This window comes from Chrysemys picta, chromosome 7 (genome assembly GCF_011386835.1).
Source record: "Chrysemys picta bellii isolate R12L10 chromosome 7, ASM1138683v2, whole genome shotgun sequence".
NCBI classification, from domain to species: domain Eukaryota; kingdom Metazoa; phylum Chordata; order Testudines; family Emydidae; genus Chrysemys; species Chrysemys picta.
The window spans coordinates 118,901,537-118,919,353 of record NC_088797.1 but is presented as its reverse complement, the minus strand read 5'-3'; the positions used below and the strand labels follow the sequence as shown (position 1 = coordinate 118,919,353).

The window sequence follows — 17,817 nt, the reverse complement described above, 5'->3', positions numbered from 1 at the left end:
TTAGCTTAGTGCAAAGTGGCTTTATACTTCAGCTGCAGAGGAAGTTCCAATCCTTTTACAGTTATACTTGTATTAAAACTACTATTTCTCCTCCACAATCAACGTAATTGTCAAATCACTGATTGCCCATTATTTATTGAAAAGAAACAAAAATTCTGATCCCATACCATTTACAGTAGGGAAAAATAGTCCTATTTGGTCATAAATACGCATGTGGTCAGGTTAGACAAGAACATCACCAACAGGGCTAATGTAGTCCCTTCCCAGTTCAGTAATCATATCTGGGTTTATGGACCCTGGAAGCAGAAGTCAAAGTTTCATGCACTCTCTGTCAAGGCTTTTCTAATAAGAGTTGTATCGTCATGAGTAAACAGAGTTTACCCACTTCTCATTTGGGGAATATGGAGATTAGTTTAACCACTTTCTTCTCTTTTCTTTACCACTACATCACTGTGAATAATATACAGGGACCAGCCCTGAAAGATTCTGGTCTATATCATCTCTATATCCCACCTCCCGATTCTGGGGCCAGATTGAGACTGGTTGAGGCCTCAGTGATATTTAAACCTGCTCTAAGTTATGACTAGCTGCCTCAAGGGGGCATTTCAGCCCCTGTCTATTACCAGAACATAGCACCATTCCCCCTTCCCACACCTACTTACTGCGAAGAGAGACAAGATAGAGCCCCGGCTGCTGACTTTATTCCACTGGAAGATTCCCCACCTCAAGGGTATCTCATTGCTCATCTCAGTCCGCTATACATGCTTGCATCAGTAGGAGTCAGAAGAAACAGCACAGTGGGATGTTCCAGGTTGCCTGAAGAACATAGTTCACATTTGGAAAGTTCCTTCACAATGAGAGGACCAGCACAAGGAAGTCCTTGTCTGTAACTGGGGCCCTTAGGCACTACCCTAATATAAATAATGAGTTGTTTTTTTCCCCAATGAAGTCTTGTAATTTACAGAAAACTTTGGAGATCCCAAAACTCTATGGAGAAGTCCCTAAATCCATGTGTGTCCAGAGCCTCTGCCATTTCCTACAATATGGTAATTTTTGGGTGAGGGGGTTTCATCTGAAAAGAATAAGCCAGGGGATTTTGTCCTGAGTTGACAGCCCCTGTAAGGCTGTCTATCCACCGCAGGGCAAATAGCAACGCTCCTATGCTTTCACCCATGCTGCACAAGAACGTGCAAGGATTTAACCGATGTAACTCTGCGTGTGGTTTCGGTGGCATGGCTTTCACGTGATCCAAAGGAAAAGCAAAGGACCAAAATGAGTCTAAGCTACAAAATTCAGATCTTGGGTTTCAAACGCCTCACAGTTTGGGGGTGCTAAGATCCAGGCTTTGGGTGTGGGATTAATCTCTGAAACATGTATGTATATGGGGGCACGGAAAGAGGAAGAAAAGAAATGCCCCTAAGACAGCCAGCCTCTGTTTGTATTACTTATTTCTTACCTCATGGAGCAGTCAGAATTCAAATCCATATTTGTAGGAGCTGAAGACCTATCTACCATAAGGTCTCTTCCTTTCCTGGAAGTTGGTATTTCGAGGTGCTATCGCTCAAGCAGTTTGCACAAGGCAGCCTGGTTGTTGTGCTTCTAAAAATCGATAATGGCTACAGATAAAAATCAGCCCCAAACCATACGCTTTCCATGTTAAGCAAACGTTGTAGCTGGTTGTCGAGAACATAATAAATTGGGGGGATTTTTATTTTTTTAAATGAGTGGCCTTCAGCCTGACATGTACTGCTACTGTCCTTCCAGCTGATAGGACTGCAACTGTAGATGAAACTGCAACGCCACCTAGTGGATGGAGCAAAATTAAGCGGCGTTATTTGGAATTAATTTAATCATGAAAAAGAAATAAAACTTTCCTTTTGAGAAAGCCATTTAAAAAGTACACGGACTGAATCTTCATCTCATTTCAGTCAATATGATTTTTTCCAATAACTGAAATGGCATCGAGATTTGGCTCTTGCCTGTGTTTTAGATTGTGTAGGGAGGGGCTGTGTACAGCGCAGAGGGGAATTGGGGCTGCCAGTTGATAGAACCTGAGTGTGCGACCTGTGCAAGTGCTGCCATGCTCTCTGCAATTATTACTTGTGTTCTAGTAGCACCTATGGGCCGCAATGGAGATTGGTGTCCCCTTATAATAGCGAGGGAGAGTCCATGCCCTGAAGCGCTCATAGTCTAAATCAGGGGTTGGCAACCTTTCAGAAGTGATGTGCTGAGTCTTCATTTATTCACTCTGATTTAAGGTTTCGCGTGCCAGTCATACATTTTAACGTTTTTAGAAGGTCTCTTTCTCTAAGTCTATAATAAAGAACTAAACTATTGTTGTATATAAAGTAAATAAGGGTTTTAAAATGTTTAAGAAGCTTCATTTAAAATTAAAATTAAAATGCAGAGCCCCCCAGACCGATGGCCAGGATCCGGGCAGTGTGAGTGCCACTGAAAATCAGCTCACATGCTGCCTTTGGCACGCATGCAATAGCTTGCCTACCCCTGGTCTAAACAGACAAAGTGTGAGAGGAAGCAAGTATTACTGAGTAAAAATTTAAAACCTGAGTGACATAGGATCCTAAGGGCCAGGCTATCAAAAGTATTTTGGTGCCTAAAGATGCACACATTCTCCCACTGTAGAGAGGATGCAAGGGGACAGACACATGACGTGTGTTAGTCACGTTGCTTAATGCACTACTACAAGGTGCTCAGAGACTATGGTGCTGAGGGCAGCATGGTAACCTATACAGAACAGTAGCATTTTCAAAAGTGCCTAAGCAGGGTAGGTGTCTCACTTGCTTAGAAGCATTTGAAAATCCCTATTTGAAAATCTGGCCCTTAAGTACCTTTTGAAAATGATACTAAGGCACTTAAGAACTAAATCCCATTGGCTTACGAGGAATCAAAGGCTCCTAACTGCCTGCCACTTTTGAAAATGGGCCTTAGGTGCTTTAGAGACTTTTACCCATGATCTCCATTTTATAGATGGGGAATCAAGGCAATGAGAGATCAGGTGACTTCCCATAGCTCACACAAGGAGTCTGTGGTAGAGCCAGGAATTGAACCCCATATCCTCTGAGTCCCAGTTGAGTGCCTCAGCCACAGGACCTTTTTGAGACCTCAGCCTTTCAGCCTCTTCTTACACTACACCTCTTCCAACAAGCCTACGAACTCTAGCTCTCCCCTCAGGGAGGCACATTCAATATCCATTTAATAACCGCAGCAAAAATCACGGCACTAACAAGACATGTGCTATGTATCACTGCCCATGCATACTGCTTTTTGTTGCATCCCTGCATCTGTGTGTGGCCTGCATAGGTAATAAACCCCCAGAGGTAGGGACTATTTTTTTACACATCCAGGAAGCGCCAGCATTCTTGGCACCACGCCCTATAATAATAATGGTAACTACTTTGGCAGTTATCCACTTGAGCTAGATTTCAACCATGTACCTAATTGCAAAGGCCTCTGTATTCTGATCCCTGATGCCCATGCTGTACCTCAGCCTTTCAGCTCATTCCAAAATGTATAGCATTGACTCACTTTCTAGTTTATCCTGAGTTTTCAGTAGTGCAGAATACACGAGGCTATTGGAACAGCAACGTCCAAACCCTATTGCATAGTTTTGATCAAATTCCTTAATAAAATAAAAAAGCAAGGCATTAATAAAAGATAAGGGAACCACAGAGTGCATTGCTGAGACTAATCTTTTAATGGCTGGAATGGATGTACAAATTGCTCCAATTTCTAGCTAGCATTTATCTTTTGCTCTTAAATATTAATAGCCAATTTGTACTTAATTTACTTAGTACAGGAGATGAACTACATGTGTCATTAGATGGAAGAGTTCAACATTGTTCAATGATATTGCCTACTGAACCAGCAAAGGGAACATTTTATATAATCAATGCAAAATAAACTCAGCATTAACTCTTCAAATACTGAGTAGATGGGTGTATCCAGAAACAGTAGTTTATACTCTAATCTAGCTATACATCTTTGTTTCAGATTTACCTACCTAATATTTGAGTTATTTTTTTATAGCTGAATGAGGGTAAAATTTTAAATAAAAAATTAAAAATGCCAAAGTGATTTAGGGCTAGAACTGGTCAGAAACAAGCATTTCTGATCTGTGGAAAATTCCAACATTCCAAAATTTGTTTTTGTTTGGAACAAAAAGCCAAAATTTTGGAAATTTTCCATGAAACCACAATTCTAAAAAATTTCAATTAGGAACGATCAAAATGTTGTTTCAAGAATATCAAAATGTAATATTAGCTATACTATCATGTAATATTAGACTATATATAGATATTAAAATATTTTAATATGTTCAAATATTTTAATATAAAGTAAAAATTAAACATTTACCTCACTAAAACAAAATGTTTCAACATTATCAAAACAGGAAACTTGCAATGATTCATTTAGACTTTTTCCTGTAGAAAATGTTGTCAAAACTGACACATTCCCATGCAATGTTTTAATTCCAATGATATTGCATTTTCCCAGGAAAAACTATCCTATCAATTTTTTTTCAAACCAGCTCTACTGAAGAGCTTAAGTCCCATTTCCATAAAGGACTTACATGCTTCTAAAAATGTTACCCTTAAGGTCCTAAGTGCCTAAGGTCACTTTTGAAAATGGGACTTAGGTTCCTCAGTTGCTTCGCTGCTTTTAAAAATTTTACCCCATGTCTCTTCTATTATTTAAGCAGGGATGTATCTGATTGTTAAAGAATAGGACTGTGAATCAAGGTTGAAATTCTGTACCCTTTGAAGTGAATGGCAAATCTCCCACTGACATCAGTGGGGCCACAACTTCACCCCAGGACTCTGGGATGTCATAGATTTTAAGGCCAAACAGATCATGATGATAATTTAGCCCAACCTCCTGCATGACACAGGCCACAGAATTTCATCCAGTGAGTCTTGCGGTGGAGGAAATTAGTCACCCTACTACAGGTCTGCTTGGTCCTAGTTTTAAAGCTGGATCCGAACCCAACCGGGGTACAGCTGACTCAAACCTGACCCAGGAGTGTTGAGTCCTTTTCAGACCCAATCCAGACCTGACACTTCCCTCAAACAGGTATCAGCACTGTCGCCACTGCCTAGTCCTTCAGACTCAGACTCGTAGGGGTTTCCCACAATCCATCTCTGGTCGCCTCCTGCCCATGGGGTCGATGGGGAAGCAGCTATGCGCCCCACGCTTGCTGGCTGCACTGTGTGTGTGGTGAAGTGAAAGGCATTGCAACTTGTCAGCACACGCACTGTACAGCACACAGAGCGTGCAACGTGGGAGGGGGCACTCAGCTGCTGCTGCACTGACCCCACGTGATCAGAGACAACTTTAACCAAGCTTGAGAGGATTGGGCTGATTTCAGACCTGACCCAAATCCTACACTTGTAGTCTGGTCCTGTTGAATTGCAAGGCTCTATTCCCCACCACATGAGTGAATACTGTCAAGTGCAGCTGAACTGTGAGATGTGGACTAGAAAACATTCTGTACCCTGGCATTCTGAATCCATTCCTTAGAAGTATGATTTAGTATTTCTATTGCATTAGCCACCTGAGGACTCCAGAGATTAGGAACCCATTGTACGAGGCACTGCATGAATAACACAGACATTCCCTGCCCCAGAAAGCTCTCAATGTAAGATTTAGACAGTACACAACAGGTGAAAAAACTAACAAGTAGGAGGCGGAATGAGGAGGGAAAAGGTAACAGAGATTGCAAAGATCATCTACCACAGAGCTCTCAATAGTCAAGAGCCATTATGCTATATTCACAACAACAGAACTGCATTTTGAAATATTAGTGAATGTGCCAGATCATCTAGCAATGACTATAAAGTTTGGGCAAGTCACTTCACCTCCCTGTGCCTCAGCTTCCCCATCCGTAGAATATTTATTTCATCATGTGCTATTAATAGCCATCAGTTTTCTGAGATATATTTTAAAACATTTTATTCAGGAAAAAAAATATTACTAGATTGGTCTGAATCTTTCCACAAAAGAAAGACATATACATAGGGTATGAATGCCATTTCAGTTAGAATCGGTCAAAAAAAAAATCCAATTTTATTTTTGAAAATAATTTTGAATGAAATTATTTTGTTTAAATTTTTCATAGAACAAACTGATTTTTTAAATGAAAAATTCAAAATGAAACACATTGGTTCATATTGAAATTTTTGTTTTGGTTTCGTTTTAAAAAATAACCATTCATTTAGTTTCTTTAGATCTGACTAAACCCTCGATCATGAACTTTGGAGTTTTAAAACCCGAAACAAACATTTTCTTTTCCTTTCAAAAATATTTGCCAGAAATTAAATAATGTTATTCCACCCGCTTTCCTAAAACTGCATTTTTGACAGAAAAATATTTAGATTTAAAAAAGTAATCGACCAGCCTTGATTTCAAATAAGTGAGTTTAGGTCCCCAAATTGCAATGCTAAATTGTTGGGTAACTAAAGCAAAGAGCTACAATAGAGAGACATGTATGTAACTAAAATGAGGAGCAGTTGGATAAATCATCATGATGATGCTGAGAGACTAACCCTATAGCAAGAAGGAAGAGAGGATTTAGCTGTGGGACCTGGAGGCTATAAATGGCAGGACAGAATGAGAACAGCAGAGTTCCTGATGATTAACTGTAATTAAGAGGGAATATCAACATTGAAAAAGGCCTTTAAAGACTTCTGACTGGTAGTCCCCATCCTGCAGAGTAACATAGGAAGCTTGATTCCAGAAGGTGCCCAAGTACATTGCTACCATAATTAGGCATCAGCTAAATTTAGGGCAACACATACTAATATATCCAGAAGGCGAGGCTGCAAAAACTTGCCACAGACTACCACAAGCAAACTGCTTAGCTGAAAGAAAAAACTCACACCCAATGGCTTAGCGGCCCTTTCTCATTCCCATATGAATCCTGCACACACAAAGGCAGGAGAGTTAGCTCGGGTGTGGCTAGCACTACTCTTCTTGTTTGGGTGACTAGAAAAGGGATGAGAGGTGAATGTGCGGGGAATAAGGTGGGTCCTGTTAGTTTGAAAAACTAATTTGAACCTGTCAAGCATGACAGACGGGTCAATCACCAATAAAATCGATGCAGTTGTGACTCAACTGCTGCTTAACAATTTTTTGCTGAATACTATTTGTATTGCAGCAGCACCAGTGAGCTCCAGTCACGGATCAGGGGCCAGATTTTCAAAGGTAATTCGATGCCTAAAGATGCAGACAGATGCCAGGTGGGACTTTTAAATATGCCTAACTCCTAATGGGAGTTAGATGCCTAGTGGGATTTTCAAAGTTACCTAGGCACCTATCTGCATCTTTAACCACCTAAATACCTTTAGAAATCTGGCCTCGGGGCCCCATTGTTCTAAGCACACTATGAACACAAAGGCAGTCCCTGCCTCCAAAGACCTGACTATATAAACTAGCACTCCTCTGTTTAAGACTCAGTATACACCTATACCTTAAATGCTACAGCAGCACTGGGACAGGAGAGATTCTCCTGTCAGAGTAGGTAATCCATCTCCCCGAGAAGCATTAGCTGGGTCGACGGAAGAATTCTGCATCCACCTGGCACTATCTACACCAGCGGGTAGATCAGCATAGATACAGCTCTCAGAGGTGTGGATTTTTCACACCCCTGGAGACCTAGCTATACTAGTGTAGACCAGGCCTCAAAACCAAGAATAGGAGAAAGAACATTTCAAAGCACTCACACCCGCTACACCTGGCATAAACGGCATTAACAAGCCAGCTGAAAAAAGGTTTATTTCTAAATTAGGAAGCAACGATCATTTAAAAATATCTTTAAAACTTCACACATGCATCAGAGAAAGCGTGTGCGCCTTTAAATGTCATGTCCCGATCTCCAGCTGTGTCTTGAAATGGTTTCTCTCCTTATTCTTGCACTTTATAAATACAGCTATTTTTGTTTCATTTTCATCCTTCCTTCCCTCTTTTCTGAACAATTAAGAGAGATTCAACCCCTTCCACCTCAAAGGGCGAATTTAATAATTCACTTACAAATGGCTATTGCCTGTCTATTAATAGATTGTAAATTCTTCAAAGCAGGGACAAAGCTGGCTACGGAATTTAGCCATACAACTCCCACTAATTTTGATGAGATTTGCATAGCTAAATCCACTCATTCAATGGGGGGGGGGGTTTGAAAATCTTACCCATTGTCTTTTTATGATCTGTAAATTACCTACAAGACTTTTGGGTACTGTTAATAAATCAAACGGCATTGCTGGTATTTCCCCCACCTCTTACAGCATTCTGTTCTCTACAGGTGGAAAGTGCTAAACATGATTACATACCTGGGAGTATAAAAAGTCTAAGGTGGTGTGGAAGAGGGTGATATTGTTTTCAGGTCCTGAAACTGGGATTTATCCCTATATTTATGGCTTGGATTGAGAGATGTTGCTCACCTTCTATCAGCGAGAATTCTTATTGATGGAATGGAGCCCTGGAGTTTCACTTTAAACAGGTGCCATGAGGTCATTCCTTTTCTTTCATTCTTTATGCTTGCTACAGAATGGCTGAATGCCTGGCTCAAAGAATTTATGCTAATAGGTAAATAAATGGTATGAGATGGGAAAATACTGATCACTGTATGCAGATGATCCAAGTAACTAATACATCAGCTTTTTGGTACTCTCTGTGGCTTCATTCTAAAAGAGGGACTGCCTAAAGGTTTTTCTAAAGAGGACACGCCTGACTATTCAACGTCTGGCAAATATTTTGGAGCGCACGTCCAGCCAACCCTCAAACCTTCATAAACCACCCTTCTCTGGTGAAATAGCTACAAAAAGCTTATTGAACAATTTCAGCTTATCCTGATATTCTAGACTTGGTATCATTTAAAAATGAACGTCCTCCCCTGTTTAATGATCTTGTTCAGGACCTTCCAAGAATGGCTTTTGAGAATCTTAAGAGATTGCAAAATAACTTATCGCAATTGGCATGGGAAGAGAAGGGAGAGAAAAATACCAGTGGAACTGTTACATCCAAAAAAAAAAAAAAAAAAAAAAGGCTAGTGAGAGTTTTAACTTTCCTAACTTATGTGTTTGACTGCATATTGTATTGGTACAAGAATGATAAACAACACTGGATCATTATAGAGCAGGTCTACGCTATTAGAATATATTCCTTATTTACCATAGTCTAATTACATTCGATCTAAATTTACAAATCCATGTGAATTACACTAGCTCCTCTAGCCTTTCCCCCACCCTGCTCCACTCAGGTACCCTGCTCAGCTCCCAGCGGCCAGGCCCTCCTCTCCCAGCAAGCTAGAGAAAGACTCTTTTTGAGCTCCTGGCCCACTGCCTTCTTATAAGGGCCAGCTGGACCCAGATTGGGGCATGGCCCCAACTGTGGCTGTTTCCCCTTTCAGCCCAGACTTGCCACTTACCCCAGCAGCAGCCCTCTCGCAGCCTCAGCCCCTTCCCTGGGGCTGGTTTAACCCCTTCAGGGCCGGAGCGGGTGACCACCCTGCTACAGAGACCATATGAAACAAAGGGTAAGGCACTGAGCTAGCTATCACTAACCCTGGCAGGTATCCCCATCTGCAAAATGCTACTGCTTTTTAATGCATTTAGATCTACAGGTAAAAATATGCTATCAGTATAAGTGCTATAATTATTTATGCAAACTACTTGTAGCAATTATACCATTAGCATTTGCTTGAAATCATGCATTGTATGATTTTATTAAGATGTTAAAGAAAAAAATAGTGAACAGAGTTTGAGCATAGAAGTTTCTGGTTATCAGGGAATAACATACAGATTATCGAGGGTGCAAAGTTTGGTTTAAGATAAGGTGGCATGAGGAATACATAATCTGCAATATCCCCGATTGGGGGTAAAAGGTTGATGGGTCAAAAGTACAGACATTGAGATAGGAGGGTATGAAGTTCATAAAGTGGCTATGTTCGGGTGTGGTATCTACACTCTGCTTTTCTTTCTGCAACTTTCAGGAAAAAGGGACTTAGCTGACTACCTAGCCCAACCGCCTGCATAATGGTGGCCACAGAATGTCACCTACTAATTCGTGCAAGGAAGAGGATTATTCTTCTCAAAACAGAAATTTCTCTCTTCTTGGGGAAGTTGCACGGCTTTTCTGGTGAGCTGCCCCATCTGTGAAATAGGAATAGTACTTTGCCTAGCAAGTGAGAGGCCTAATTAATGTTTGTAAAGCAATTTGAAGCAAATCTAAGTATCATTCAAGTCAATGACTGAGATAGGGATCTTTAACCTATTAAAAGCCAAGGGCTACTGAAACAAGGTTTTGTATACAAGAGAACACCACAGGATTCAAATCAAAAGATCCTTTTAAATCAGCATGACAAGATTTTATTACAAGCAAAACTGAATTTTTGCTTAATTCAGATATAAAGGGTTTAATCGAACATCTTGGGGTTTAAAAGATTGGGAAGATGCAAGACATTTAAACAGAAGATAACCTCTATATAGGGTTATTAGCGATAAACATTATGTTTTATACAAGCCATTAACAATAATTGCATTTTAGTTTCCCACCTAAGCCTATTGTTCCCAATTAATTTCTTCTGCATCTCGCCTGCATGTGAATGTGTAGCTAGAGGCCTCTTACAAAATCAGGTGTGGATAAAAGTTTAATTGTTTTGCACTCAGAGTGAAAGAAACACCCTTTGGGTAAAAATCTGCTAGGTAGGTATATTACATTAAAGTCCTATTCAGGCTTATTCATGTATTGGCTGGGTGCTGGCAGTATTACCATAAAACAGCATAAAATATTAGTTTGTAAAACAGTTTGCAATTATCCCTATATAAAAGGCTGATCAGTAGGATCAGAATTGTGAGTCTAAACACAAGTTATGTCTACCTTGGCTAGCTTACCCAGGCTAGCTTGAATCCAGCTAACGTGGGTAACAATAGCAATAAAAACAGGGCCATGAGTGCCTCAGGGCAGGCTAGCAAGCTGAGTACATATCCAGGGTCCACACCAAGCTTAAACTATCTGTGCTGCTGTGTCTTCACTGCTATCGTTATCTGCATTCGCTGGATTCAAGCCAGTTTGAGTAAGCTAGCCCATGCAGAATTTTTACTATGTAGACATACTCTCAGACCAGTTTGGAGTGTGGCAGGGGAAAGCAACAGACTCAACCTGTGTAGAAGTGTAGTGGCCAGTTTTGGTCAAGCAAGCAGAACTTACAGCCTCCAAAAGGGAGCAACAGAACTGTGAAACAGAGCCTTTGTGCACAGGGGAGAAAGAGACAAAATGGAAGCACTCTGCTCTGGCACACGATATGCAGCAGCAACTCAAGAGGATGCGTAGTCAACTCTGCAGCCTCTGAGACCATTCAGCTCCTGTACACACTCCCACTACAGAAGAAAGAGGCCCCCTCATCTATGATCCAATTCAGCAACCAACCATCAACCCTTCTCCCACTGCTCCAGCATAAGTCCCATCACCAACCCCAACTTGAGGTCTCTTGTTCTAACCCACATTTCCACAAGCCTTTGTAGAAAATGGTGGGTCATGGGATGATTGACTTTTAAGGGTCATGGACCAAAAAAAAGGTTGAACCACTAGCTTTAGGTAAAAGTTTTATTCTTATTTTAAGCCGCTTCATCCATTCCTACAGAGCAACTGGCTACTTCAACATAATAGTATATAAATACACTTACAGCAAAAACCCAAGATGAGCTGCGTGTATATCAGGTCTATCTAGCCTAATACCCCATTCTGATGATTGCTAGTACCTGCTGTTTCAGAGGAAGAAATCCTGCAGTAGGCAGCTAGGGAATAATCAGTGCCCAGGATGAGGATTAGTAATTTATATTGGGAATCTCCCCAGTCCTCCATCCAAAGTGCTAAGTACATTCATTTCCATTAACTCACAATACTTATAAAAGCAGACTTCCATATGTTTAACTTAAGAAAATATTTGGTGGGGAAAGAAGTTACACAGAGAATTGTTTATTTTATCACTTTTTTAAATCTTTAAAAAGCATTTTAATTTGTTTATTAAAATAAAACTACAGTATGTCTCTGTGCTTCTTACGACAGATACAGTGTTACATGTAACAGGCAAAGAAATGTGGTGTTAGTTTCAAAGTAGTATAGGCAGGACTCACAAATACAGACACACAAGTAGCTATATTTTACAGCACCTTACAAGAGAAACAAGGTGGGTGAGGTAATATCTTTTATTGGACCAACTTCTGTTTGTGAGAGACACAAGCTTTCGAGTTACACAGAGCTCTTCTTCAGTCTGGGAAAGGTACTCAATGTCACAGCTAAATACAAGATTGAACAGATTGAATATGTGCTAACTGCTTGTGCTAACCTAAGAGATCATTCAAGATGTAGTGGTCAGTTAACACCCCTCTAGTCATAAGACAAAAAGGGGGAGTTATTGGGTTACAGATTGTTGTAATAAACCATAAATCTAGTGTATTTAATAAGACAATGATTTGTAGCATCTACACTACACCAACAGAATTTGGTCCAGTAAAAGATATTACCTCACACAATTTACCTCTCTAATATCCTAGGACTGACACTGCATAGCATCTTGCAATATAATTTTTGTTTTAAATAGTATGATTCTGATACTCCTTTACAGAGCACGTAATTAGTTAATGCTCAAATGCACTTTTGAGCTAAACATATTAGAATAATGCCCATACTATCAAAGACAAGAAATATATGCTTATTATGCAGTCATTGGTAGAGATTAAATACGCTAACAAACATATAGACCCGGGGAGAAGGGAAGGGTGGGGAGGGGGGGAGAAGAGGAGGTGGAGCTCTACACTTCAACCAACAAATAAAGTTCACAGGACATTATGTGGAAAGATTTGTTATGTTTATACTTTATTGATAGACCCTAATCCTGCAAAGACTTAAGCACCTGAGTAACTATGCTCATGTGAGTAAAGTGATTTGTGTGAATAAGTCTTTAAAGTATTGTGACATTTCAGGTACAAACGCTTATTTATATTGATAAAAAATTATGAACTCTGAATCCTTTCTATATATTAGCCAAGGAGGCTTCAGAGTTAAAGACTCTAAAGGCCCATATCCAGTGTAAAAATTCTGTAGTGTTACAGTCAGTCAATTTTTTAATCTATGCATTATTTTCAGGGAAAAGCATAACCATTGCATGCCCTAACTTCACATGCCTATAGACAGACATATACACATCCATTGCAGAAAGCAAAAACTTCCTGTGTCAGCACATTCATAATATATCATTCCCCCATATGCTGAGGTTTTCAAATTGCAGCTTTTTACAGGTTTTAAAAGCATATTTAAAAAAAAGCATATCCCCCTCTCTTTACTGTAGGTATTACTATTTATTCACAGGCATGTTATCTCACCCACTCACCACTTTATACGAAGTGGAATTTTAATAATCGAATCCAGAAATCATCTTTAATTGTGACACCTAGCAGTTACATCCTGGTGACCACACTAGTCCCTACACCTCATATCTATCTAAATTAGGCAGAACATTTTCATTAAAATTAGTCAAGTTTCAACTGCTTCATATTGCTTTTTTTTTTTCTCCATTTAGTTAGCACACAGTCTTTAGTATAGTATACACTTCAGATTTACTGAAATGGAGTAAACTGTGAGAAGTTATTTATTTACAAGCACCTCGTCTGTTTGACCTTAAATGGAAGCCAACAGCTAAGCAGAGACTATATCTGGTGAACCAATAGTGCATATTAACTAGGGTGAGATGAACCTGTACTGTAAGCAGCTGGTCGATTTTCCTAGGAAGGGGTATATTTCAGCTACTATCCTGACGAATAAAGCAGACGTACATAAAAACAAAAGCAATTTTATGGTCAGCTTTCATCTATAAATCAATGCAACTTCGTTTCAGAATCTCTTCTTTTAAAATGTTTTAAAGAGCCTGTTTAGTGACAGAAAACATGCATAATAGTTCCTCTCACAAAAGAGAAGCGATAATACTAACAAACCATACTCTGAAATTTTCAATATTAATAGCGTTTAATCAGTAGATTTATAGAACTTTTTAATTAACAAATGTGCAGTAAAAACACCTTACTCCTAAAGCGGATTCAAACTGCGTGCAGCAGTTCTATGCCGGAGTGATTGTGCAATGCATTTGTCATTCAAGTGAGCTTTTCCCATTATTACAGATGATTAAATTAAACCACAAATTTTGTAACCGTAGTGCTTGTTTTACCTGCAAGGGCAGGATGGAGGAGTTAAATGAAACAGTACACTGATTGAAATATTTGATTTCTCACGTTAAAAAAAAGGCAATCCAAAAGAGAACCCACATTTCACCAACAAACCAGCTCCACACATTCCATAGATTTATTGCTTTAGCTAGCATCAGCTGAGTGAGACTGCACTGCAGAATTAGGGCTTGTAGTCCGATCTGCACCCATGGGGAGTCAAACTGAAGTCCACGTGGGCACAGAGGACCAATCCCAAGGATACGATTGAAAGATCAGGGGCCTATTTTATTTATTTATTTTAAAGATAGAACCCCCAATATTAATTTAAAATTCCCAATTGGAACAAAACCAAAGATGAAACATTACCACATTTTTCTGTTTCCAGAGGTCAAAGCAATTTAAAAAACTGCTCACTTTGTAACTCAGCAATAGAAAACAGAATGGGAACATACTTTTCTTTAGTTTAAAAGGTATTAGAGAGTTCAGTTCCACAAGATTGCAGTGTTATTGCTGAAAATTTTAGAGCCAAAATTAAAGTAACTTCACAAAATAAAATGCCAGCCATCAGGTAACAGCACTGGGGGAAAAAACCTTCTGGTTTGCGAGCTACCCCTAAAATTCTCTGTTTAAAACAAAAGACTGTCACTGTATTAGCTAAACAACTTTTTTTTATTAGATACAAAATTTAAGTGGCTAGAATACATTCATGTTTTAGGCAAATTAATTCCCTATTTCTAGTAAGGGTAAGGGACAGCAAGCCCTAATAAAATTGTGCTATCACATTCTACCGTGACAACAGTGTTTAGCGCAATTTTCCATTGCATTATGCAGTCCCGATAGCACTAGTTTGCTACGCAATTGATTGTTATTCCCATTAAGATTTTGGCATTTATTCTAGATGCTAACAATTATGAAAAACTATGGCTTTTTCCATAAAGTATGCACTGTCCATGCATATCTTTATAAACCATTTATTTTAAACAATAAACCAGACAGGAAGAGGATGACAAATTTTCTGAAGTAACAGCTTTCACTTTACTTTTTTTTTTTTTTTGTCATAAGCAGTGTTTCCACTCAATTCAAGATCTCAGGGCTACCTATAAATCACTATCTGCATTTGTGCACCTGTCACAGTCATTAGTCTTTAAAAGTAATTATGTAAAATGTAACACTGATAAAATGTCAGTTTTCATTTTAAATCTAGTTTTACATTTTTTTTTTCTGCAAACATGACTGATTGCTTGCATCCAAAAGTGTCACCTGTTGTATTACTGTATTATCACATTACATAAGAAGGCACTGTCTTCCAGTGGTTCAAGTCAGATAAGGCCTTACCAAACAAACAAGGGCACCTTATACTCTGAAGGACTAGCAAATGCCCTCAAGCTTTGACACAAATCTTAGAACTTGTCTTCGCCTCCCTGGCAAAAGGTACTAAACATGGTCTACAGTACAATGAAGCTCAGGATGAATTCCAGTAGTTTTTGCCGGTTGCGCTGAGGTAGGAAAGTACTGCTCAGTTCCAAAAAAGTCTCTCTCTTTTGTTTTGTCTCCTTGAAAACCTAAAGGGAAGGATGAAGACATGCCTCTTCATTAAAATCTTCAAGCAGAGTCACTTATTTGTAATGAATAATGTACAGCAGTTTATGATCTATTCTAACTAAGACCTTGGGCCTACAATAAACATTCAAGCATTGAAGCCCCACGGTTGTTGAAAGTTATAACAGGTGGAAGTCAAAAGGCTAGAGTTAGTCATCTCTAGAATCCCTTCTTCACTCTAGTACATCATACACCATAAGGACATTATTCCATGCAAATCCTGAAGAGAATTCTGTTTGCTGTGATTTCATGCATGTGATAAAGAACAAATGACTGCTTACTAGAACCAACTGTAAAGATTTTTCTTTCTTTCTAGCAACATCAGGGATGACACTCCTTTTAGATATCTTAAGAATCCAGGTATTGTTGGGATTTTAAGTAGCATGGAGGAGGAAAAAGTGATTATTCCAGAGATACAAGCTGTAATTTGGAAGAGAGGTCCGAAAAGACCAATCTTGTGTGGGGAGATTCTTTACAAGCTTATTCTTAAGTACAGAAACATTAACATTTGTTATTGGAAACAGAAGTGTTCAAAATGATGAGATGATGTAACAGCAAATGACAAATGGTCAGCTTTTAGTTAACACAACAGACTACTTGTATCCATCTGCATACATCAGATATATGAAAAACTACATGAAAAAGTATGCCGTGTATGATAATCAGACAAATAATAATAGGAAACAATGTGATTAAAGAAAAATAAAAAGAACTCAAACTTTGCAATGTTTACTTTCAAAAACAAGAATCAGAATTAAATATTATGAGCAGATGCGAGTAACAGATGTCAGCTAGTTCCACTACCCTAGCAGCCCGGTATATTAGAATAAATATGCTGCATTTGATAAATGCATTCATAAGTCAGCATCCCAAAGTGCCTTTAACAAACTGTAGAAATTTGCCTTCATTCTAATAGCCAGCTTAGTACTTCAGAAGTCATGGCCAAAGAACTGAAAGGGATTCAGTAACCCCTATCCAGAAATATTCTTTGCTTTGTCCCTTTCGACATAAAAAAGGCAATATTCAGTATAATCTTAATTTTTTTAAAGCTGTATGACATTGAGGGGTACAATTAAAAAACAATCAATCAATCAAGGTGCTAGTGATAGTATGGAAACTCCAGCTTCATCTAGTTATGTCAGGGAGGATCTCTATCTTCATGGTATCTCCTGACATTTCAGGTTCACTGGGACACTGCTGCTATTGCTGTCTGGAATACAGTTATTTAGGAATGGCAGAAGAGCTCTCTCAGTCACTGTGACAGTCCTGGAGAGCCGGCATCTGGCAGGGTCTTTCTGTGCATTCAGGATTTAGATGGAATGTTAATTTTATGGCTGTTAGTTCAGGCAAAATCTGCTGGAGGGGTTGGAAAGTAATGGAAAACAATGAGCCAAAATCTGTTGACTAATATTTCTGTAAGTTTTTAATACTATGGGGAAGTGCTTAATTACTATTGTGCTATGTATGTCAGTAAAGAGACATACAAATAGACAGCTAGCCTTCCCTCCTTCCCCCTGAGCACACTGAGGAGTGGTATCATCACAGTCCAATACAGCAGTACTCGACCTATAAAGAGAGAAAGTAGCTGGCATCCTGCCATACTAGTCAATTTCTCTTAGCAGTAGGACGTGCAAAAGCAGAAGTGCAACATTATACTTCCTCTGCAGCCCTAAACTTCAAAGACAGGTAAACACTTACAAAGCACAAGAGGAAGACCTATGCAGAAGCATTTGCTTGAAAAACATTAGCAAGGGCTGATATTGCACAGCATTCACGCACTACCCAAAGTTTGCCTTTGAGTCACTCACATTAAAAGGGCCCCAACAGTTTCAACTGAAGAGGAGAAACCTTTGATTACAAAACACTTACCCCAATATCCTTAAAGACCTTCACTGCATTTTTCACAAGACAATAGGTGGCACTCTCAGCTGTGCGGAGGGGGGAGGAGGGGGGGAGAAATAAACAAACACACATTTCAGGTCAAATA

The 17,817-nt window shown here is 39.3% G+C and overlaps 1 protein-coding gene and 1 long non-coding RNA gene across 4 annotated transcripts in view; both read right to left on the bottom strand.

The window, feature by feature from the left end:
* Positions 1-662: 662 nt before the first annotated feature.
* Positions 663-3,641, bottom strand: LOC112060347 (uncharacterized). The gene is made up of 3 exons (XR_006175648.2): positions 3,547-3,641; positions 1,457-1,803; positions 663-816 (listed from the first exon to the last, which is right to left on the bottom strand). It is a non-coding gene; the product is annotated as an uncharacterized LOC112060347 (long non-coding RNA).
* Positions 3,642-14,015: 10,374 nt separating this feature from the next.
* The window catches only part of GPAM (glycerol-3-phosphate acyltransferase, mitochondrial), a 48,466-nt gene continuing 44,664 nt past the window's right edge, over positions 14,016-17,817 (bottom strand). For all 3 annotated transcript variants that reach the window (XM_065552505.1, XM_008173506.4, XM_065552506.1), the window contains 2 exons: positions 17,700-17,758; positions 14,016-15,793 (listed from right to left, as the gene is read on the bottom strand). In XM_065552505.1, coding sequence (XP_065408577.1) covers positions 15,677-15,793; positions 17,700-17,758 — 176 coding nt within the window. In that variant the 3' untranslated portion in view covers positions 14,016-15,676. The remainder of the gene's footprint in view (positions 15,794-17,699; positions 17,759-17,817) is intronic.